The 25545-nt window shown below is 41.2% G+C and overlaps 1 protein-coding gene across 1 annotated transcript in view; it reads right to left on the reverse strand.

The window, feature by feature from the left end:
- Window positions 1-1867: 1867 nt before the first annotated feature.
- slc44a5b (solute carrier family 44 member 5b) overlaps window positions 1868-25545 on the reverse strand; it is a 52320-nt gene continuing 28642 nt past the window's right edge. Inside the window, 20 exon segments of the mRNA XM_083766938.1 lie at window positions 1868-3273; window positions 3275-3363; window positions 5635-5719; window positions 5832-5920; window positions 6022-6092; window positions 6948-7021; window positions 7776-7879; window positions 7993-8087; window positions 8601-8863; window positions 9941-10028; window positions 10531-10623; window positions 10709-10808; window positions 11876-12007; window positions 13459-13571; window positions 13914-13997; window positions 19930-20053; window positions 20159-20219; window positions 21231-21359; window positions 24538-24622; window positions 24895-24979. Of these exon segments, the coding sequence (XP_083623064.1) occupies window positions 3121-3273; window positions 3275-3363; window positions 5635-5719; window positions 5832-5920; window positions 6022-6092; window positions 6948-7021; window positions 7776-7879; window positions 7993-8087; window positions 8601-8863; window positions 9941-10028; window positions 10531-10623; window positions 10709-10808; window positions 11876-12007; window positions 13459-13571; window positions 13914-13997; window positions 19930-20053; window positions 20159-20219; window positions 21231-21359; window positions 24538-24622; window positions 24895-24979 (2117 nt within the window). The 3' untranslated portion in view covers window positions 1868-3120.

Here is a 25545-nt window from a genome sequence, read left to right on the forward strand (position 1 = left end):
CTCAGCTGTGTCATGACCAAGGCTGGTATACAGTCGTTTCTGATTGTTCAGAAATAGGTAGGCTAATCCTACATGGAGAGGAGAGTATTCGGTCCTGAGGAATGCTGGTACAACCTTCAGTCATCCTTTGCGCAAAACGCCCTTGTGACCGAAATGAAGATCATCGTTTTCACCATTCCCGTTGGATGTACGAGACAGTCCAAAGACAGGAGTCATATGCGTTTATATTTTTAGTCGAAAAAAAAGGAGTCTATGCGCGTGAACCGTCAACGCAGAAATTTCATTGAACTTTGGGAAGGAGGAGAAAGAAAGTATGTCGATACTGCATTTGTTATGATTTTGTGTTTATGTTTCCATATTTTTTCGAATTTGCTAACAAATTCAGGGTGTTTTTAAATTGGTTTTCCTGATTGATACACTTTGACTTTAGATATGTTTGCTTTGAATGTATTCACTTTTCATTCCACGGGTGTGACTTTTTTAATCATGACGGATGTTGACAGTTGACAGTTAAACTTAAAAAATGACTTTCAACAATCGGTCATGAAACTATTAATAGTGAGTGCAACTTGTACTCATTTAGAATGTGCTATAAGATTATAGTGTTTCGCTCCATTGGGTTAAACCGTGTTAATTCACTTCTTAAAAGAGAATGTTCAGTTTTATTTTATAGTTCCGTTAAACATTTCCTAACTACGTTTTTTCCACTTCCATTCCATTTCCACTAAGTGTTTCCGTTTCATATACTTTTAAGTTATGATTAACCATGTTCATATGTCTGTTCACAGTTTACAAACGGTTTTAAACGGTTTATCGTCTAAAAATTAGGGCTCCAGTTAAAACAGGATCAGGTTCCTTTGTCCTAGGTCCCGCCTCTCTCCAACCGGAAAGAGCTCCGTATGTCCGGGAGAGGAGGGGCCTAGTTACAAATATAAGGACAGGTTTGTGGGTTGATCGAGGTTCTGCTGGATCCGGTTGCTCACTTTTGGCTAAACGAGTTGGTGTGTTTTTAATCCAGAGTTCCCAGAGGACGGTTTTTAACTTTTTCCCTTTGTGCCTTTGTCTTGACGGTGGATTGCTCTTTTGAATGCAAATAAAGACGTCTGCTTTAAACTCACTTCATCTGTATCCTGACCCGGTTTTTCCCACATCTGCCGCACGCTGGTTTTTGTTTCTTCAGAAAAGAAAAGACACCTCACCAGTTCTAAATCTGCCCTTGAATAGAGCACCGAAGTCCTGACGTAACTCGCTCATCCCGACGATTCCCCTGGTTCACGGAAGTAGTTTCTCTATGGAGAATAACATGGGGTGATCTTAATATCGTCTACTATAAGCGTTGTGGTCCAAAAATAAACAAGCTGTCTCGGCGTTATTGTCAGGGAGGTGTCTCTGTATCGTTTGCAACAGTCAGTCACTCATATATGATACAGTCTGCTTCTAGCGAAAATCTAACTAATTCAGCAGCAGTAACATTAGCGTTTTCTCTCAGTCAGTTGATTCTTCATATCCATGTGAGTGAAGCGGCCGGGATGACATGTTCATTTTTCAAACACAGTTCTTATATGAATCAATCTAAAACTCCTCCTATGGTGATTTCAATGCAACTAAACAAATACATGAACCTGGGGACTGACGCCCTCTACTGAAAGTGACGTCAGACTTCGGTGCTCTATTGATGGCTAGAATCTAAACATAATTTGTGTCCCCAGCACACCAGCTGTGAACTGCTCTAAAATAGAGGATACAGTCAGTAAAAGTGCTCGCTTTTGTAGCACAAATACATAACACAAGTTATTGTTTTAAAAAGTTAATTTTGTTGTAGGAGGACATACTTCTTTTCAAATGGTAGGCCTATAAATAAATTGAAACTCAAAGACAATTTAACTTAACATAAATAGACTATTTAATAGACAGATTCTCAAATAGTTTCTCCCTCATTATTGATCATCTGAAAATACACAAAATCATATATAGTGCATTGTACTAGATTGAGTGTTTATGAAAGAAGGTCTCATGTGGCCACTGGCACTGCCTCCTACAATTTGCAAATGCTTTCAGGGATTGTGGAATAGTTGTCTGGCTACACAAGACTAGACAGAAGGCTAACCCAAATTGTTACAAAATAACTAGTATAATTGAATAATAAAAAGACTGTTACAAAAACACAAATACGGTAGTCACTTAATAAGTATAGGAAGGAATTGCTAGACCAAATGACAGGAGAGCCATCATAACAGAAACATGGCAGTAACTTTTATCTGGAGGTTGACAACACAACCATAAAAGACTAAGGGGAGAAATATGAATTTGTACCTTTGGTATGAGTAAAACAAATTAAGAAATACTTTTTAATATACATCCACCCTCAGCTCTAATTTATGGACCTTCCATTTGTGAAATACCAGCCTATGGTACAAAGAGACCTCAATCACTTATACCATGGCTAATTCCTTTGAGTTTCACAATAAATAATAATAAAAACATAAAATCTACAAATTTAAACTAGCGTCCAGTAAGACACAATTACACTCTCTGTGAACAGAGTAAGGCACTTTATATTGAAGCACTTAAATTGCTGTACCATTATGCATTTGACAGTAATTTGGTATTAGAACACTGGACACTGTGTGGAAAATATGCTTCTCAATATGAGACATGAGGTTGACCACTTTAGCCCTATTTTATACTTCATAATACTATGATGTTGAGGCAGAAATACACTTTCGGACCATGTATGCCTATAAAGGCATACACCAGGTTCAACGGCTATAACCACAGTGCATGGTGATAATGGGGACGGTGCAGTTCATGGCAAAGCTCATTCAAACACTAGAACATTCTTGTATCTTCACAAACTATGCCACTGACTTCTGGATAACTCAGGTGCCACCAAGTGGCATCATGTTTTAACTACAAGAGCAGCACGGGTGCTCATCTGGGATTGTGTGTAATGTGCATGTGTGATGACATAGATCATGCTCCCAGGGATTATCATACAGAAGCACCAGCAACAGGAGAATAATGATAAACCGTATGAGCTGTATGTGGGTCAACATTGGAGACTCTTATTTACAATCTATACATTATAAATTGGTTTGCTGTGCCACTACCAAACAAAGATTACAAGCAATGCCAGTGAATTAAGTCTGATTTATACTCGTTGTACGACTGTGTCGTGCGCCAAAAGTAGACCGATCTACTGCAAGTACCATGCTTTGGTGACTTTTTCTCTCCTTCGGCTGCCATCTTTCTTCTATCTTCTCCCCTTCTTCTTGCTGTTCTTCTTGTTCAGAATGTTCTTCAAGGATTTGCTCATGTAGTATGGTCTGGAAGCTGAACCGTTGTTTGTCTCCAGGTCCACCACTAGGGGGCAGTAGCAGTTCAAGGTTAACAACTATTTAAATCACTGCCAGTCAGTTGTCTACTTGTCTCTAAAACCTGCAGGATTTGAACACTACGAATGCAAGCACTTCAAACCAAATGCAAAGTGGAATCGAATGGAAAAGTACAGTGCCCACTGCACAACACTTCTACCATTTGTGTTTATTTAAAAAAAAAAAGATTCACATTTTCATTGGATTTTGTCGATAAAAAAATGATTATTCTGTACAAAAAGAACACTGAATCACCTCCACACAGATGTGTGTATTTCACATAGTAACAGCACTACATCTGGACCATTCAATACAAAATCTTACCAAAAATGGCTTTGACATCCTATTATAAATGGTATCTCAAAGGTTCCCGGTGTTAGGTCAAAACCACGTTACAGTATCTCTTCTTTTTTCACAACTAGGCACATAAACTAGTAACTGCATTCAGAGACATTTCCTGAAGGTTGTCAGGCTCTATTCAAATCTCATCCTTAGCAAAAGCCTAAAATGTGGTTAGAAGGTTGACCTCCCATAAGATACAGTAACTCTTATACAGTACATGAGTGAATATAAGGGAACCTTGCTCAATATGTGTGACTTTATAGAATAGTTAAATAAGTGAAAGCAGCTGCAGAACTTTGTGTCCGTGTAAATACGGTGGGCCAAATAAATATATATCACCTCAATGGTAAACATACAGTGCACAGCCGATAAAGTAATCATGCTACAAAGAAAAGAAGCATTACATGGTATTGTTCCCATACATGTAACTGCCTATGAACTTTACACTAAAAGACTGAAGTGCCACAAGGGGGCACTCTTGTTTTAACTTGCTGTATATTTTTTTCCTCCATGAATTGTGCCACAAAAATTGGTACATTATTTTGTACATTTAAAGGTCCTTGTGTTATGTTGTTAGCACTGGGTTTAAAATGCCCAGCCTAGTCTTTTTGCTTTTATATTGTAATGTCCTCTAGTTAAGGCAGAGGTTAGCAGAGAATCAACAACAAAAATACATTTCAACTGAAAACAGAAAAAAGGCAAGTGTCAATAGTTGGCTCGGGGGAGAATGTGAATAGAGCTCATTTGTCTATGGGCCCCATGCCATATCATGTCCAGATATGGACCAGGCCATTCCACCTCCATTCAGAAGTCCAGCCTTACAGACCTCGCTCTAGAATATCCAGGCACCCCCACACACAGATAGTCGGAAAAGGGAGTGAGAGAGCGGTTGCTTGGAGTGTCAGTTAGTGTCTAGTCCCGCACCGTGGCTCAGGAGCCAGCATACAACTTTGCACCCTGCTCTCCCTTGCGTAGGATCTTGTGGAGACCAGGAGACATATAGTAGGGCCTGGAGGAAGAACCATCGTTCCTCTCTAGGTCTTCACCTGGTCAACAGGACGAACAGGAGGCATAGCCAAGAAAGACAGCAGGTGGAAAAGAAAGAGCACAATGCATACAAAGAAGGCATTAGCTTAGATAAATTATTTTAGAGGTCCAAGCAAGATAATTAAATGAGAAGAAACACGCCAAAAGTGCCAAAGTTGTGGACTGACATGCATCAGTTTTAGTGATTAGTTTAAGAGGTTGTTTGGAAGAGGAGAGGAATGTCACTGTCCCTGAAGGTTTTAAAGAGCAATGAACCACACACTTTCAGCCTGTGGGGCCTACTGTGCAGACTTGAAAATAAACTAAAGTGGGTTGGGGGTTGTGTGGAGGGGAGTGTTCAACATTGATGAACCTTGACCGCACACCAACCAATAGGACAGAAGAGCTCAGCATGTTGATCCTGCGTTGGCAGCCATTTTGATTGTAGTTTTCTTTTAGCGAGGGCCAATAGTCGACGCAAGTCAAACGTACTACACACTGTCACAGTGTTTTCATATTGCGTGTGCATAATGTTTTTCATGTTGTTTGCGTGCATGTATGTGTGTTGCAGGTGTGTTCCCTCACTTCTAAAATTTGCACCACACTGAAATCAATTTAAGTATACACAACGGAAAACCAGCACTGTGACCGTGCAGCAGGGGTTAAACATTCTCCCCGTAGAAGGCAGGCAACTTATATTTACACCATATTTGTGGTTTTATGGCATCTTCTTGGAAATGTTATGACTAAGATTGACACGTTTACCCATATAAAATATGTTATGTTTAAAGCTCAGTTAATGTTTGATTACTCTTTAATAGGAATTATTGCCCAACAGTAATGAAATGTTGTTATGCTGTGTAATATAAATGCATAAACAATGAATACTTACAGAAACACAGGAACAATGTGTCCACACACATGGCATAGACGTTAAAAAAGCCATGTGCAATCAGGTAGGATCCAAATATCACCGTCTGCCAGGAAGAACGAGCCTAAATCACTATGTTATATTGAAGAACAAGCCTCATTTGCTGTTATATTGCAGTGTCGGTCCAATTTCTCAATAAATGCTTTTCCATTTCTTACCAGAAGGGGGACCCAGTAGTAATTTAAGGATGGTACCTCCTCTTGAATCACAGGTATTTTACGTGTGAAGAAGAAAAACGCGAGAACACCTGCAAAACAGGAAATTGTAAATGAAATTACACACGTAACATGAACACCACCCCTGATAACGCAATACTCAATTTACAGAATGCAGTAGTGACAAACTCACCAACACTCCCTGAAATTAGCAGTTTCCCCAAGAATAGCAAAAAGTCTGTAACCTTGTCAAGGACAGCCACCCTAAAGAGACAGAGACCCAGAGTGTAGGAGAAAATCAGAGAGAATGGAAGAAAAAAACAGAGACTCTAACCTATAGGAGAGGTGTGCTAATAGTTGAGCCTTATGGTTCATCGCTCTGCTTTGACATCAAAATTGCACTAGCCTTGTGTTGTGATGATGATGGGAAATTTGGAAAATGCATGTGGTCCCCAAGGCTAGGTCATTGTGACATACTGTATTGTATGTATGTACATTTATAGACACCATCATTACAATAGCTTCATAATAGCATTGCAGCTCAACTATCAAACACAGGCACTGGACAGAAATATACGGTCGGTCGGTCGGTCGGTCGGTCACACACACACACACACACACACACACACACACACACACACACACACACACACACACACACACACACACACACACACACACACACACACACACACACACACACACACACAACCACCAAGTTGTGAGTTTGTACAGTAGATCGGTCTACTTTTGGCGCACGACACAGTCGTACAACGAGTATAAATCAGACTTAATTCACTGGCATTGCTTCCGGTTTCTTTTGAACCCTTATGATGAAATGATAGTTTTTCAGTTTGTGGACAGTGAGAATTTTGTATTGTTTTATGTTTTTTTTAACAGAGGAGTTGGCTGAGCAGCAGAGACAATGCTCTTTGCCAGCAACGGCTTGCTTGACAAAATGTGTCAAGTGTGTCAAAGTACACATAAACACTGTGAAAGTCTAAGATCATACATTATGTATTATTTAAATGATTATCCTGCTTGAGATAGGAACATAATTATGAGAAGCTGCTAGCCTTCCCTTTAACAACGGGTGGCCCTGACCTTCAAAGGCATTACCTCACAACATTCCTCATGAGCAAGAAGAAAGCATCCTTCGCTGAAGTGCAGAAGTTCTTCCCATATATTGCTATCTGTAAAGGTGGAAAAATGTAGTGCATACGTTGATTTAAAAAGAGCAAAAAACTGACCAAAGACACATTTTCCTGCTAACAGAGAGAAGGAATTAAGCACTAAAACCCTCTACTAATGGTACTAATAGTTGACCAGGGTGAGCTCTGTACATTTCCCCTCTAACAAAGTTCAGCAAAAAATAGCTGATCTACAAGCTCACAAGCTTGTACGTAACCTATGAGCTAGTTCAGGCACATAGAGGTTTACACACATGCACCACTATGTAGGGCGATGTATATGCGACGTATCAAGCAACCGACTAATTTGGTCTATTTAAGCTCATCTCATTCATTGCTCTTCCTTCTTGTGTCAGTATCACAGAAGATTGAATGCGCTTGTTTGCTATGACCCCAGCCAGCACCACCAGTGGGCTCTGCTTTCCCTAAGAGTTATGCTTTCCCATCGGGGGATATTTCTATACATTATACAAGTTACATATTATATGTATATCTCCCTGCTCTTAAATGGTTGTCTTCTAGTCACTAGTGTGCTGAGCAGGGAGTAATATATAGCAGATCCTTAAAGGCATCAAATAATATTCACACTTGTACTTACATTTTACTGTATATATAAACGTTTTCAATCTATTTGTGAGTTATCTGACTGAACTGCTATTTTGGGCTAATGTTCCCTCCAGAATAGGGTCGGGATGGCAGCATTGAAGTTCAAAAAAGAAAAATCCAAACAATGGCCAACCATTGCTCCATAACTCACCATGATGTAAGCATTCCTGTTCATGAACTTGATGAAATGTTCCAGACACCAGAAACAGCACTTTAGACAGCAAAGCAGGAATCGAGCAAATGCATTTTGAGCACCTGGAGAAAAACATTGTCAGACAGAAATTTAGCCAATATTTGTATGCACAATTTGAAAGTACAGAAAAGCGTGTACGGGCTATCAATGTCTATGAGTTATAGTTACACTATACCTTTGAGCTGGTGATCCAGATATTCAAGAATGATTCTGAACATCTGCACCACAGCCAGGATCAAAGCGCCAAAGGCCAAGGAACCTGTGTGATACCTAGGATATACGAGAATAGTACCTGAGTAAAAACTAATGGAGACAACTTATAGTAATAGTAATAGTACTGCCATCTTCTACACATGACAGGTGATCGTGGTTGATCATACCATTAAGAAAACAATTATGAAATAGGTTTGGGTGAAGCCATTTTAATGATGCATAAGCACTGCTGTTAAAGAATTACACGCATCCAATATGGCACCATGGCACCATATTACACAGGCGTGCAATGGAAGTTGTCTCTCTGCCCATTTCTATCATGTGATATGGAATACAATACAACAATAGCGCATAGAATGCAATGCAGTGGAAGAGAATAGAGTAACAGCATTGTATTAGTCCATGTGGGGCAGACAAAGAAGGTCAAATGCAGACTAGGATCCAACACATTACAACAAAGATTGCACCGGCCAGATTTGTGAACATCTCTGCATTCTAACACTCAAGTAGAACCATGCTAATACTACATACAGTACTGCATGTCTCCGGGCATGTAGCTACAGTACGTACCGTATGGCTCTACTGAAGGAGGAGAACAGGGGGCAGGTGGGGATGTCGTTGGGCTTCTTCAGGGCCCAGTAGTAGGAGGCAAAAGCCCCTGCCAAGGTGCACTGGCCCAGGGCAATGCAGAAGTTGACCAGCCACAGGAACACCAGCAGGTTACACAGCTGAAGCACAAAGATGTAGCGGTGGTAGAGACTCTCTCCGCCATAGAAGGCAAACGTGCACTGAGAACCCGGGCACACTTTGGTGACGTTGGACTGACTGAAGGTCTGGGGAACAGCATGAATTAGACATTGTGGTAGAGTTAACAACAGTGTTAGTGATAATGTGATGTTTGAGCCGTGCCATTTACGTGAATTTTGTTTAACTACTTGATGCTACTGTACTTTGATGACTGCAGGGGTCTATACTAGGTCCCCTCTTTTTCCCCTCTACACCAAATATGTTTGCCGAAAATAAGTGGTCTTCTGTACAAACTCATTGCGTTGCGTTTCTTGTAGATCTGCCATTTGTTTTTACTGAATGATCGCCCAGAATAGGGATGCTAGTGCTACAATAAATGCTCCAAACAACTACTGTAGCTGAATGGGAAATACTGCTGTATCTTACTTTTTGGCTCTTTCATTTTATTCTACAGCCATTTTAACTACTTCAAATTGTCTAACACAGCTTTTGATTGGTTTTACATAATTATGTATTTCTTAGATTATGGTATACATTCTCCAAAGTCATTAAATTAAGAATACAAAGTCATTCAACTGTAATTATCTGAATAAATGTCTCAAATGTTGGTTAAAAAACAATGCATTAATCTCTGCACATTTTCATATCATAATACAATTAATGGAATCCAAAGTCTTGAATGCATTGAAAAATGTTTGGCATGAATGTCAAGCATAGCCTACTGTAGTAATAGTCAATTGACAATGGACTAATAGACTAAACTAAGCATTTCCTGTTGATTTATTGTCTGGATTATGTAGCTTTCTTCAGAAGGCCATGACACCTTTTAGAATGTCACACTTTTAAATACTAAAACAGTGTACACAAGCTGAAAATAATTCAGTTGATAGGATAGAATCTTTCAATGCTAATGGTAAATATAATGCTCCTGCCAAGTCTGATTCAAACGCTAGTCCTCATTAAGGACCCGTCTGTGCTTTTTCTTAAACGTTATTGATTTTGCATTGATTGACGATGAGAGAACATCTGTATAAGATATTAAATGGGCCGGAAGGTGCCATGAAATGACACAGCGGATTTTCCTTTAAATATCCATAAAGACCATAATTTCAAAGATATCAGCAAATCACACCATCAGGAAAAAATCATAAGTAGAAGCTAACCTCAGGATCACATGTGAGGTTGGCATATATGCATTTAGGCTGCGTTGACATGACCTTGTAGACTGCCTGCCCAGATGATGCTAAGAAGCTGGAGGTCATTCAGTTAAGGGCAACACAGTGGGAAAGAATTGGAACAAAGACACTGAACTCCTATCTGCTCCCGATGAGCAGGTTTCCTCCACCGTCCGTCATGCTTTACAATGTAATGCACATTGTAAAGCACTTTGGGTAAAGGACAAGGTGCTATATCAATGTGCCATTTATCAAACTTGATATTCACAGTTTCAAAGATGTCACAATAATGTTATTAAGGTTTTTCCAGTGTCTTTTGTTGTAAGAGGAGATTCAATGGTATTATTTTAAATAACACAGAAATTGCCATTTCAGTTGAATTATCTGATGAGAACCTTTAGAGAAAATGTATACTACAGCATGAATGTTCTCTATAGTAACTTTAGAATAACAGGCAAGTTGAGGCAACATTTCAAGATCTTACGAGTGACAAGATGAATCCATCAATTAACACAAACATCAACTAACTTGAGTAGAGGGTTAACTACATTGTTGTGCACAGCACAGTAGGAGGATACACAGCTGTGACTGCCCAGTAGGAGATGCAGATTGACAGCAGGATAAAGGTGATGATCGGGTAGAAGAGCGTAGACATGATGTAACCAATAGCCCTTAAAACAGAGACGAGGAAACAGTTGAGGTTTCTTTTCTGAGCGCAAACAGAGCACATACAAGAACGTAATTATGCAATCTCACCTGCTCCCTTCCTTCAGTAATGCGATTGCGATGCGAACCCTGCTCCTCAAGAAAATGAGCATAATCACTATGATCACCTCAATCACAGATAGGGAGATCACTGCAATGCAAAGCATACATGTTACTATAGGAAGATCACTGCAATGCAAAGCAAACATGTTACTACAGGGGGAAAAGATACAGTAGCATTGGCTCTGAGGCCGCTTCGGTGTCGCCTTATAGCTTTTAACCACCTTAACCATTATTATAAACTTTAGCTGTTGAAAAATAGCAGATCTACAAGCTCATAGCGCGGCACCGAGTGCCCCCCTTCGAGCTTGTTGATCTGCTATTTTTGAATTAAAAAATAAAAAGTGTCGCAAATGTTTGAATATATATTCTTTCACAGCAAACGTTTTTTAACTCAAATATTTGATCCTGGGGGGTCCCTGGAACAAATGGGGGTCCACTGCCAAATAAAGATTCTGTGTGTCCTTTACATGAAAAGGTTTGAGAACCACTGACATAGAAAAAAAGGTTTTTGAGCAAACTCATATATGATGCCCTATAATGATGCATGATGCAGAGGTTAAATCAGGTCAGAGGATTTGCCTCTGCAGATAGTTCGATAACTGCACAGCTCTGAGATGACAATCCTGCTTATACCTTGGCTGCTTACCAACAATTACAATATATTCACATTTTAGAGCAATGCACTCTTTAAATAGAAACGTTGTGTTGGTACCATCTACGTGACCTTGTAATACCACAGAAAGTTACTCCAGAAACTGGGAGAAGCCGTAGTAATGAGTGACCCAGAAGCAAATACCAGCTGAGTCATTCAGCATTCAAAATTCAACACCGAAAATGTTGAATGTTATAATTGAAATCTGTATTGTTATTAAGGACAGCCTGTAGCTAGAACAATGTCTATTATGTGTAATAATTAAGAATTTTTATATTTTTGTAATTTCACAATTATGGGGAAGTTCTCTACCCCATAAGTCTCTTCTAAGTCTTTGTGCTACACAATATGGTTATGTACTTTTTTGCTTTTAACTATTTAAAAAAACCCTCAAAACTCTAACCTGGAGGAGCCTGCCTCTTATAAAGCAGGACTTCAGAAACCTTATATTTCTTTTAAACAGAGGAACAAGTAGGGAAAAGCAGTGATGAAAAGATCCTTACTGAACACCAGCCAGGTCTGACTAAGCTGGAGGTAAACCCTGAAGTCTGTTTGGAAACCAATATCAGAAATGGTGACATCAGCATCTGGCTTCCCTCTGAGTGTACTGAACTCCCAGTAGCAGTGCCAGATACCTGAGAACAAGAGACAGACAGGATGAGAGAGAGAGAGAGACATGTCTGTCTACATGCACTTGTCTTTCAGGATTGTCCCACAATCTCTGTTATGAAACAATATGTATGTATGTGTTTTGATGATGTTGAGAACTACACGTAACATTCTGGTGAGCCTTCTGCAGAGTGGGCTTCAGGGTCCAGCATTCACTGCCATATATAGGAGAACAGATTCTACCGTTGCGTAGAAGAAGCTGAGTTTGATTTGTCGGGGGAGGTTGGAGTTCCATACACTGGCCATGCCATTCAGGGCCCTCCATGCAAGTGCCTTCCTCACTTTTAGATCTTACTCTGTTGAGTTGACCCATGAGCCCAATTACTTGAAGTGACTTCCTTCAGAGCAGTGCCTACTGTTGTTGTGAGAGGTGGATGTTCCGTTTGGATGTTATAGGTGATCACCTCAGTTTTCTTGGCATTCAGCCGAAGGCCAACCTTGGCACACTCAGACTCCACTCTGCTCTCTATATCCATAACATGAGAACAAGCAGCACACTCGCAAACAATTCAAATTCGTCCAGGATGGCTAGTGTCTTGGCCAGAGTCCTCTTCTCTGCTATCACCGCCACAAAGTCAGGCTTGGTCCCTGTCACCTTGCCTGCTTGCTTAATCAGTCTGTCTAGTCTGGCTGTGTCCCTCTGTCTGGCTTAAATACACTAGTTTGAAACTCTATACCGTCATATGCATACATCTGTCGCGCAAATTATCAAAACATTAGAAAGTATCAGATCAGCGTTGTATCAGATTGTAAAAATATAATAATAAATGATAATAATAAAATGATTGAAAGAAAGAACTAGTGTATTGTCTGTGTGTGCTGCTTGCTTATTTTATGGATATACATACTGTTGACTTTTACAACTTTGTCATGAGTAATTCAACAAATAATACGTATAACTCGCACAAATAAATAGCATTAGACAGTGCTGCCGGGCGGGTCTTTGCGCAACCGCTCCGTCATTTAGATATATGTGTGTGCTTCACTCTAGGCAGCGGAGGACCCGAGAAGGCGTTGTTTTGGTCTGCACGATGTAAGAACAGGGATTTATAACCTTCCAAACACCGGATTTTGTCTCATTTTAAGCAGACAAAGGAGTAATAAGCATGCACGCGTGCACGTCGGATCCGTATCTAGACTGTCTAACAGCAAAAAAACAAAAAAGAAATTAAATATTATTTTTGCTGGATTAAATTAAATTAAAGAAAGACAAGGTTCCTCGCCGTGGCAAAGGCGGGTTGTGGAGAGAAGAACAAGGTCCCGCGTTCTTGGCATACTTTGTGTTAAGAGAAAAGAACACAGTAACAGTGGTAGTGTGGCTACAACAGTAGCAAAATAATCATATTTGAACACACACACACACACACACACACACACACACACACACACACACACACACAGTGCAGTACATACTCACCATAGCCCACAGCAGTGATAACCCCAAAGATAATGAGCCAGAGGAGAACGCCAGCAGTGAACCGCAGCAGAAGAATGAAGAGCAGACTGACCACCATGGTTATCACCAAACCACTGCAACCACACACAGCACACACAGTGTATAGAGTATAGACGACAGCATCGGGGGGGGGGGGGGGGGGGGGACACACATCAGAAGATGTTTTGTGTCAGAGACCCCCAGAAGAGAAGATTCATGTTAAAAAAAAACAATTTCAAGAGTTTTCAAAAATGTTCAAAAATAGCAGATGTACAAGCTCACACATCTGCTATTTTTGAATAGCCAACACTAAACTCTAAAATGACATGATGCTTTCCAGAGGGGTTAATGACAATTTCAGTTCTTGAATTGGTTTTGCTGTCCCCTCATAATAACTAGACAAAAGGTGGCATTTGGTATATAAAAAAGGGTCTTACATCAGGATCCAGTACCAGGAACTGGCATAATCTTCAAAGATTTTCATGCCCACTTCTTTGGCATCCAGCAAACTGGTGATGCCACTGTGACAGAATATCAGCAAGAGAAGGAGAGACGTGGTGGAGAAAAAGAAGACAGAGACAAAAGTAATATCATGAGAACACTGTTCTGACAGTTAACCAATGGTGTGGTCGTTGATATTAAATCTATGGTTAGGTTGTTAAGCACACAATGGATGCTGCTAAGGATTCCCTAATGCATCTTTTGAGATAGTGCTGTATATCTTTGCTCACTTCATTTACAGTACAATGAAACAAAGATGAGATTGCACTTAAAATGCATTAGAGAATGTAGCTCTTGCCGCAGGCTATGAGGTCATGGGTTTCTGTACAAACAACAGATCTACATGTTGTGTGCAGAACTCTCTCATTAATGATGAGCCACTAGCATTAGTATTGCTGAAGCACTAGAAAGCTATAGTTGCTATTGCATGGTAGCCCACGATAGCTCAAATGGTAGCCAACTTTAGCTCTAATTACCATTATAGCTATAATGGTAGCCCACTATAGCTCTAATGGTAGCCCACTATAGCTCTAATGGTAGCCAACTATAACTCTAAATACAACTGCAATATGTGACTTACAACAAGTTATGAGGAGCGTTTGCTGGAAAGACACAAATGAATACTATACTGTTGTTATCTCCAGAGTTAATCTATTTCTATTCATCTTGCATGAAACAGCACAATTGTTAAAATTCCCAACACTCTTGGTTTAGCTACTCTTAAGAGGGTAAATTTAGATCATCAGATATTTTTTCAAAAATTAGTAGCTGAACCAATGTATTGCATTTTAGCCACTTAACCCCTGTAGCCTACTATATACAGCCCCTGTACTATATACTTTGTTGACCGGGGTCCACTAGGGGTCTGTACCCCCTCCTTTTTTCCTCGCTCTCCACCAAATCTCTTTAGCCAATCTACAAGCTAAGACTCGTAGACTTGGTATTTTCAATATTTGCCTATTATGACAAGCCCCAGGATATATGTGGTTAAGGCTCAACCTAGTGCTGGACCAAAGACTCCATGGCTGTGTTGAATACCGTTTATACACTGTAGGCAGACTTATCTCAGTTAAATTTGAAGGCCACATTATCCATCCATTTCCTGACAATATTATTATGGATGTTCTAATCCCCTTCATCCATTTGTATGTATACGGCACTGCTCATATCATTTTAAATGTGGATGTTCGCCGGTCTCCCACAGACTCAGAGGAAGAGAACTGATTTGTTGTTGAAGTGTTTGTTGGAGAGGATAATCTGTCCTTGGCAGACATGATGAAGTACTTGGCATTTAGGAAGAAATACCTAAAAGGTCCCGATATGCTTGTGACAAAATGTGTAAGAATGCTGTGTTTATCATAATAATGGTATTGGTATAAAATAAATAGCAGAGATATGTGTGGAGAATTATAGAACTGCCTGTGTAATCATATTGTGCAGGTCCTTACAAGGACATGGAGATTATACATTTTTCAAATCTTATTTGGAGACATCATTGTAGTCCCTCTTTGATATAAAGAAAACGATGTGTTCCGTCTCTGTTCTAGGCTTATTTCAGAAATAATTAGACACCTATGTAACCTTATTGGCCACTGGCGACATAGACTATGCCCAGAAAAGTGGACTACTAATAATACTTGTAAATACTTGTACTGTGTATGGCTCATATAATTTCTTTGTATTAACCTGCAGTGCTGCAATACAATTATGCAATCAAATCAAATTTGGTTCCTTGTTAACTTCATGTGATTTTTTACATTAAGTAATTAGCTATATCTTGCCCCTTATCCCTAAACTTATCTGCCATTTTTTCCAATTTTAAAACATTTTTAAATAGTTGAAATAACTGATCTACAAGCTATCAACGTGTCAATGTAGATAGGCTAGTTGAACTATTTAAGAATGTTTTAAAAATAGTAAAAATATCGCACATAAGTTTTGGGATAAGGGATGGTGCAAGATAGGCCCCCCAGAGTTTGACATCTAAAAACCACAGGGGACAGGAAGGAAAATCTCCAAAAAACCTTGAAAGGAGACAGGCTTGGAAAACACCATCAGTGCAAATAGAAAGTCAACTGTGGCAATATCAGGACACTAGTACTGCAGAATGGATGTCACAGTGTGCAACACCCCCGACACGCTGTCGTGTGATGACTCGGACAAGTACAGACAAAACAAGGTGAACAAAGCTCTCTTGAGAGTACGCATAATTATGATAAATGACCTGATTACAACTGCCCGAAAGTCAGAGAGATCAGAGAGCAGAGCGCGCAAGTACTGTCGACCGCTACAAACCGTCAAATCTCAGGTTCTCTGTGAAAGAACGTTTGAAATATTGAATTATTAGTTTCCAGGATCTTCTAGAATTTTCCTGTGAACACGTGTTTGGGAATAATAAAGATCTGCAATCTTCCTCTTCTTTCTGTCTCTTTCAACAACAGAGACAGATCTGCAATCTTCCTCTTCTTTCTGTCTCTTTCAACAACATATACATCATATACGTTCGATGGTGACGTATATGTCGATCAGTGTCGGGTTGATTAAAGGAAATGCCTCTATGTATAAGTATATGTATTTTGTAAGTTGATTAGCGGTATAATGTGGTTACTTTGCGTATGCCCCGTTTGATGCGTATGTATCGTAGCAGCATATGACGTCAGGGTATAACTGGTACAACTAGCTCTCAATGATGATGTAATAAAGATGTGGATTAAAGGACCCAATGCCAGGGTGTAATTGGTTTTCGATGGTGACGTAATGACGATATGTTTTAGTGTCGGGAGGATTGAAGGTAATGCCCCTATGTTGTTGAAATGACTTGTTGAAAGGATATTGGCAGGTGCCTTTGACGGAACGGGCCAGAGAGATCTCAGCATTTGTGACGCCCGATGGACTATATCAATTTCGGGTCCTGCCGTTTGGTTTAAGAAATGCTCCGGTCTGCTTTCAGCGTCTGATGAGCCAGGTCACCAGAGGGCTGTTGAACTGTGTAACCTATATCGATGATGTGGTTTTGTACCATGATACGTGGGACGAACATGTAGCTCAGATAAGAGAGTTCTTTGCCCGGTTGACAGAAGCCAACCTAGTCATTAACTTAGCAAAAAGTGAGATTGGCAAGGCTCAAGTGACGTATTTGGGGCACGTGGTAGGTCGTGGTCAGGTCCGCCCACGTACCGCTAAGGTACACGCCATTATGGATCTGCCTGTACCTCAGATAAAGAAGCAGCTCATGATAGTATTGGGAATGTGCAGATTCTATAGAAAGTTTGTTCGTATTTTGCGGCAATTACAGAACCCCTCACGAATCTCTTGAAGAAAACGGTGAAATTTAGTTGGAACGAGAAGTGTCAGATAGCATTCGAGCAGGTAAAGGCCATCTTAACTTGTCAGCCTGTGTTAGCGGCACCTGATTTTGGGAAACCATTTAAACTGGCGGTAGATGAATGTGATGTGGGAATCGGAGGGGTGCTCATGCAGGACTGTGATGGTATGGATAGACCGGTGGCTTACTATTCGAAAAAACTGAATCGACACCAAAAGTTCTATTCAACTATAGAAAAGGAAGGGTTGGCCTTGGTGTTGGGGTTGCAGCATTTTGAGATCTATGTGACCAATGGTTGTGGGGAGGTTGTGGTGTATACTGACCACAACCCTCTGGTTTTCATTGAGAAGTTTAAGACCAAGAACCAGAGGCTCTTCAGATGGGGTCTGGTTCTGCAGCAATACAATCTGCGCATACAGCATGTAGCAGGGAAGGATAATGTCATTGCTGACACACTTTCTAGGGCAGCGGGCTGAAACGGTGATAGGGGAGTTGAAGAGAATAGGAAGATGTAGAGTAGACGTGCAGGATAAAGAAAAGTCGAATTTTCTTTTTTTTATGGGGGGAGATGTTAGGATATTGTGCTCTGGGGCAGCAGAGGGTCTCACATATATCAGTCATATCATTCCACCTCATGCACACATGGTTTGTTTATTTGTTTTATTGTGTTGGCACCGCCTCTACGTCACAACATGGGAGGCCGGCCACTGCAAGCACGACGTCATAAAATAGACGTCATCACAACGGGACGGGAGACGGAGGAAATGTTTGGACAGCATGGTGTTTAGGGAGTGAGGCAATTGTTAGGAGGACGCGACTCAGTGTTACCGACCCGCACATACGAAGGCCACCGACCAGCTGCACTGGACTAGAAGATAAGCAAAACGAATGGATAGCGCTGTCCTACGTAGGCTTATAGTTTAAAGTGGGTTGAGAGTATAGTGGAGCTTCGCGTAGTGGGAAAGTTTACTGACGGTCACTTGTTGCCATCCTGTGTCGGCGCTGTGCAAAGACTAATACATAAAAAGAGAAAATACCCTACGGGGGACCAAAAAAAGAAGAAAACAAACTAAAGCTATAAAAATAATACCTACGCGGGTTGTTATCCCCGCACCTGAACGACTACCGATCCAGCACATCTCTTCGGCTGTGGGCCAACGACAGAGCTGGCCGTAGCCAGCAGGTGAGTGGACCGGGGGTGTTGTTGATACGGGGGCCGGTGCCGTTTTTGATTTAGTTTGACATATGCACGCTCACACGCACACGTCCATCCACGTCTTTTAGGTCAGGGAAGCTCCTATATTGTTGTTAAGTAGCGAGCCATGGGAGCAACCCGTGACAATACATGTATGTAATCTGACACCACTGCCATATCAAGCACAAGTAGTCATTACGTCATACGCTGGCACGGCGCATACTGTACGCATCAAATGGCGACATACGCATTGAAGCACTGGACGAAAACTATTACTTCCGCGCTCTGCTTGCGCAAGTAATAATAAGGGTAATAAAAAAAAAAAAATGTATTATTAAATTAAGCTGCATCACCAGAGCTGAGGGGAAATCAAACCCATTCTGGGCGGGAACCCCTTTTGTTGTTATAACCCTTCTGGACGGGAACCCCTCTTGATGTATACAGTATGTACAGTATTCATTTTGTTTAAATATATTTAGCTGCTTTTTGCTATTTGAAGTTTTTCAGAAAACTTACATCAGGATTTAGAAGGTGTTTTTAGAATCGGCCTCAGTCCAAACTGGGTTATAGGTAATACAGGCTAAAGACACAGCCCTGGGTGCCATATCACTCTCCAGTTTGCACCAACTAGTTAAGTTTACACAATGATACCACAAACACAACCCACAGAAAGCATTGTGAGATAATCTGTCCTCTGTTCTTTCCACAGTTAAGTTGAAGAGAAGTAAGGACCAGATATCTTCTGATGAACAGCACGGGGTAGGAAGGTTAGTCTGCACAAAGCTCTCGGGGGCTACATTAGGTTAAAGTTTGAAACAATAATTCATAAGACCTTTCCACTCCTTGCTGCATGGCGGTTACTTGGCTACAAAGAAAAAAGGCATTGAATACAGTAAGATGTTTCCTGGTGTCAGGAGTCAAAGTGGATTAGATCAGTGCAAACATGGAACTGTGTGTGCTCATAAATAATGACAGCTAAAGCGCTCAAATACATCTGGTCCCCAGTCTGACCCTTTCTCTTAATTTCCTACAGTATATCGATATGTTGACATCACTGTCTCGCAAGCTAATGGAGGAGCACTTAAGCACCTTTAAGGCTTTACTACAGTATTAAGCTTGCCGACACTGTAAGCGGTATCGTCATGCAACAAACATGCTTTTTAATGTGCTTGAACCACACATTAATGGGCAAGGGTGACATTGCCCATCTGTCCTACCCAGAAGTAGCTGTCCAGTTCTCTCTGGGTGTATACGGAGTAGGCGTGGGTGCATAGGTAGTAGGCCTATTGACAATATAACGTAAGTAACTCTATCTTGTGGGATATACAGTACGGTATCAATGAACTTTGGCCATACAGGCTAATCAATGAGATTAAATTGAACTCTCTAGATTTCACTGTGCAGTTTCACAGTGGAGGAGAGCATGACTTACTTGGCCGCATCTCGGAGATCGACCACGCTCCTGGTGTTGCCACTACCATCTTTGAAGTTAGTCTTATTGGCCACCGTTAAAGTTCCATTTCTGGTAATGAAATCGGGGAAGCACCTCTGGAGGACTGAAACACACCACAAGGTTTATTCTGGTCAATTAGTGCCATGGGTTTGACAACTGAACAATGAAGTGTCCGGTGTGTGGATTCAGATGGTGCTACAGTACTTACAGGGTCTGCTTGGCACAATCATAGATGGGCAGTCCTCATCTCGTAGGACTTGGTGAATTGACTAAATGAGGAAAAAAGAAGCCAAAGAATTGTTGTGAGCGACACGTTGTGAGCTTATAGGTCTGGTATTTTTTATTAAAAAAATAATAATTTAACTTTTTTTGCCTAAAATGATTTGCCCAGAATAGGGACCTGAAAGACACTGGTCATCCAATCCACTGCTCCCATTGTTACAATATGATGTTCTGTATTTGTTACAGTAGTTGATTGAGATTGTGTCCAGTATGCACCGTTGCACCCATTTCCATTTATTTTTGCATGTAACTTTCCAATATCTTTGTCTGCCACTAAAACTGTTCACATACGCCTGAGTAGACGAAATAAATAAATAAATAAATAATTAAAGTGAAATATCCATTTAACACTGCCAGCCTTCAGCTCAGCGTTCTATACTGGGTACTGAGCAGATATGAGCGTGGGTGGACTGATCAATGACTGCACCAGCAGTGCAACCATGTTGTTAGGTTCCCACACACTATCCCACTTTCTCAAATGGATATATGACTAAATCGACTGTAGTCAGATTAACCACTTGTCAACCAGTAGTAGTCCTACATGACCATAATCTGAGCCAATCAGGATGGACTATGAAGATTTGGAACAGATACTTCTTGATCAAATGACTATAGTATAGAGATGATGTGTACCGATTTGCATGAGGTTTGGACAAAATCTGTAGGAGTAATGTGTGTAATGTGTTGTAACAGACTGAAATTTATTTTTTGCAAATCTGCACTGATCTCATTAAAATCCTCAGGACTGAAATCCATCCCCAGGACTGAGAACTTTAAGCCCTGCGAGTGAAAAATGAAAACATTGTCTCTGCCCTTCAGCGGTTCGACGTTCAGCCGTCCGGCCTGGCGGAGACAATAAATGACTAATAGTCATGCTAGCAACTCATTTATGGTGTACTTTCAAATTAAGTGCTTCCAAGCCTTCCTTCACCTACACACTGCTCGGCACCTTACGTTTTCCAGTGCATTGTAACTAAGACTATGTGAAAGACCTTTACCTTTTTTGGATTGTCGAAGCCCGGCTTGCAGAACTGCTTGTAATATTCCCAGTGGCTTTTGTTGTACCTGGAGCTGTACTGCACGTCCAGGTAAGTGGCAAATCTGTCAGGGCACTTGGACACACAGAGCTGGAGACGACAACAACACATCCTTAAGACACACAGAGCTGGAGACGACAACAACACATCCTCAGGGTCATCCATTATCTTCTCAGCCATTATTATTGTATTGATTACTTTGTCAATTAGTCGAATCATTGAGACTTGAGTCTTTTTTTATATTCTTTAAAACGACTCGGTTTTGTCGCACAATGGTGTCATGCAAAAAATAATAAAGATCTACAAGCTCACAACGCTTGGCACTGGTTTTAGATTGTACATTACATTGTACATTATTACCATGTCATTTTGTAAAAAGAAATATATATATACTAGAATTTCGCGGCCGCTTTGCGGCCGCTCATCCCAGAGTTACGTTGCCGCGCACTATGGGAAGAAGGAAATTGCGGGAGTTGACTCCACATGTAGTAACGGATGGGTTATTAGTTATTATTATGTGTCCTTATTAGTGTAGTGTAGTGTAGTCAACACGTTATGGCTCATACACACTGCCCGGTATTTGCTCCGATTATGCTGTCAGGGAGCATTTTTGGCGCTGGCCGACAAAACCCCTGATCTGACGTTAAGCGGTGGCCAAAAGTTATAGATCACAAAGGCTTTGCAGGTAGAGCACATGACATGGCCCTATAAAAAACTATTTTTGCATCTGCCGCTTGAGATGACCTGAGATGACTTGATTGATTGACATAAAAAAGGGCCTGTCAGCTCAAACACACAATGCCATAGTTGTTGTTGCGTACAATCATCAGTAGCAAAGTCAAATACCAAAAATAAAAACCCTACCATTTCCATTTCCCCCCCTCTATTTCCCATTTGTGTGTGTGTGTGCGTGTGTGTGTGTGTGTGTGTGTGTGTGTGTGTGTTTCTATGTGCAGGGCGTTGCTGAAAATGAGCACCTGTGCTCAGCTACTTCCCTGGGTAAAGAAAAAAGAAGAAAAAAAAAAGAAAGAAGAAAGGTACCTTTCAAAACCTATAGAAGTCAGTCTGGTACAGACGAAGGGGACACCACTGTATGTAGCCTCAATTACATTTTGTAACTATTTTCTGCAATGGGATGATAGTTTTATTTGGTGGGTATATGAGCTGGTTGTTTATTGGTAGCCTATATTAGCCCAATATTGGCGTTATGCATTTCACTTGAATAATGTTGTGTGCGCACGTGCGCGTGTGGAGAAAGACAGTTATTTAATGAAACTCAAGATTATAACGTCCTGTCTCGCTGCCGTGGCGCCGCCGTGGCGCCGCCGTGCGTGTATAGCCTGTGTGTGTGTGTGGGGCGTGGCGAGAGAGAGAGAGAGGCGTGGCGAGAGATCGTGGCTTCCAGGCGTGCGTGTGTGTGTGTGCAAGCCAGGCGTGTGTGTGCGTGTGTGTGCAGGCGTGTGTACTCGGCAGTTGGCTGGCAGGCGAAAATAGCCAAAGCGTTCTGTGTAATCGTAATATGTAGGCACAAACAAACTACAGACAAAGTACAATGTTGATGGAACTAAGAGATTTGCTGAGAGAGCGATATTTTAAATACAGAGATTTAGAAGGAATAAGCAAAATCGGCTACAATTCCTCTCCCCTTCCTCGTTTCTCTTCTCCTGCGGGAGATCAGAATCAGATTGTGAGAGCTAGTGTGGGCCTATTAGAAGACAGGGCAGTGTTGCCAGGTTTGCGAATTGTAAGCGAGTCGTAGTGTGTGTTGAATGGCATTTGTGGGCTTGTGAATGAATTTTCTCACATGTAATTTGTGCTCACTTGCATAGACCTGGCGAATTTAGCGTGGTGAAAGGGCAACAGTGTTCCGGGGGTGTGGGTGCTTCGGGCGATAATGTTTGTAGTAAACAAATGCATTGCCGCCGTGAGTGTGGACGGGAGGCATCTTTGGTGGCACTGCAATGAACATGTTTTGGCGGGTGGTGTCGAGTGTTGGCGTTGGGCGCGATAGGAGGAGATAGGTCCCGGACACTGCGAAGGTAAGTGTGTGACGTCACTGCCGTGTGAGTGTGTGTGGGTGTAGTGTGTAAGATGGTGTTGTGGGTGTGGCAATAGCGACGTAGCTGTTGTGACTTTGGGTTTCTTGCCATGTGTTGGGTACAAGTTCTCCAATATATAATAGATATATTTTAGCATTTTCATCTATACCCCAAAATAGGGGTTTTATTATTAGGGCCCTAAGGTATGCCACGCCATAGCCGCATATAGTGGATTTAGAACCTTCCACTATCCGCTAAACGGTATCTTGCGGCCACGCAACCCACTCTACATTTTGCTGGGCGGAGGTGTGTTTGTGGGCATGTTGATGTCTTTCCGTGAAACTGCTATCCCTGCTTTATTGTGACTTTGAGACTGTGGTTGGTCGCGTAGTGGAATTCATATCAAGGTCCATTATTTATTCAGCATTTGAGCCATAGACCACCATTTGATGACATTTACAGTAGCCTCTCAGAACCAAAATGTAAGATTTTGTCCACAATTCCAGGCTGAATTGATGTGGTACCAGACACAACTGCAAAGAGGATAAAAGCAGAAAAAGCACTAAGACTTGTTTACATCAGGTTCCTCCATTTTCAAGTCATCATATATTTTTACAGGGGCTAGTTTTGAATTGCAGCTACCCATAAGTGGTGTAGTGAATCGTGTAGACCAGGACCATTGCAAGTTGCTGACTGTATTTGTCATCAATCCTAAACCATTACAACCTATCAATATGGGCAGGGGTAAGGTGGGTTCTGGGAATAAGGCCAAGTAGTAGCCTGACCAGTTTGATTTGGTATGTCTAGATGCTTTAAGGGTCTTTGAGGTGCTGTGGTTGTGTAGTCTTCTTGTAAATTAAGTAATGCGGGTGTTAAACAATAATTTAACTCTCGAGAGCATACAAGATGAAACCAAATGGACCGTAATGGTTCATTTGGTTTCATTTTACACTCTCAACTGAGTCTAAGATCTATGAGGGTCCATTTGGTTACCAACTCGGCATCATTTAGCTGGGGACCACCTGGAATCTCCTCAAGGACCACTGGTTGAAAACCACTGATCTAAATTGTTCATTATCGATCATATTTTATAATACAATTAGATTGATTAGCTTGATTAAGTGTTGCACTCCTAATCCGCTTAATGAGAGAAAGAATCAATCTTGCAAATCATGGACGGGATCAGGATCACACAGGAGTGTAATGAGTCCTGCATGAAGGGTCCTTACCTGGATTGTAGGGCACTGGAGGTTAATTAGAACTGCAGGATTGGCACATTGCAATATGTTGAAGTAGAATAGTATGGCTTTGTTTCTGCAGACAAAGGAGCAGGGGAAAAGCAAAGTGGGTGGATTAGAAGACGGCAGAGGGATGTTTTAGCAGCCAGTCTTTACACACAGTGTGCACTGCACACACAGCAACGCCTCTCATAATTAACCATGAGCCATCCCTTCTGTTCAAACTAGCCTTTTGTGCGCCAAGAGATAACAATGGACGGATGGCTGTCTTGTGCAAAACATGCTGAACACAATTATTCCAAGATCAAATAATACAAATGTGGATGTTTATTTAGATTGTTAACTCACGCATTAGGGGTACCCTGCTGACCACAGAACTGTCCGTGGCTGTCTGTTGGATAGACCACCTTCCTGGGGTCACCATGGATCCAAGCTGAAAACATCACATATATGTTATGATACATTCTTGTCCAAAAGACTGCACAGTAACATACTGTAAAATGAGAATACTATACGGCATGCCATACAATATTATACTTAAGCACTAGAGATGTCCTGATACTGCAGGGATGTCAAACTCAAATACACGGTGGGCCAAAATAAAGTAATTGGTAGAAGTCGAGGGCCGGACTGTGTTTCAACACACGGGCACCGCGGTCAGGAGGACGTCCCAGGCAAATAGCAAAAAAGTAAATGCATTTAAAACTGAAAATGCATTATTATTAAGCTCAGTTTCCTGTTCTATGATCCTCACAAAGCAGGACTTGTGTTGTAGTATTATGGTGGTCCGTGCAATATACCAGAGGGCCAGTTCTAATACTAATTAAATATCATCCCGCGGGCCAAAGATAATTCATTCACGGGTCTGATTTGGCCCCCGGGCCTTGAGTTTGACATAATGTGATACTGTATCGGTATCGGAACACTGCCCGATATGCCCTAACTTGGTCATATCGGTATCTGCGAATATGCCAGACTAACCACCAACCGACACGGGGT

The sequence above is a fragment of the Protomyctophum parallelum genome, assembly GCF_964188405.1.
Source record: "Protomyctophum parallelum genome assembly, chromosome: 6".
Taxonomy (NCBI): Eukaryota; Metazoa; Chordata; class Actinopteri; order Myctophiformes; family Myctophidae; genus Protomyctophum; species Protomyctophum parallelum.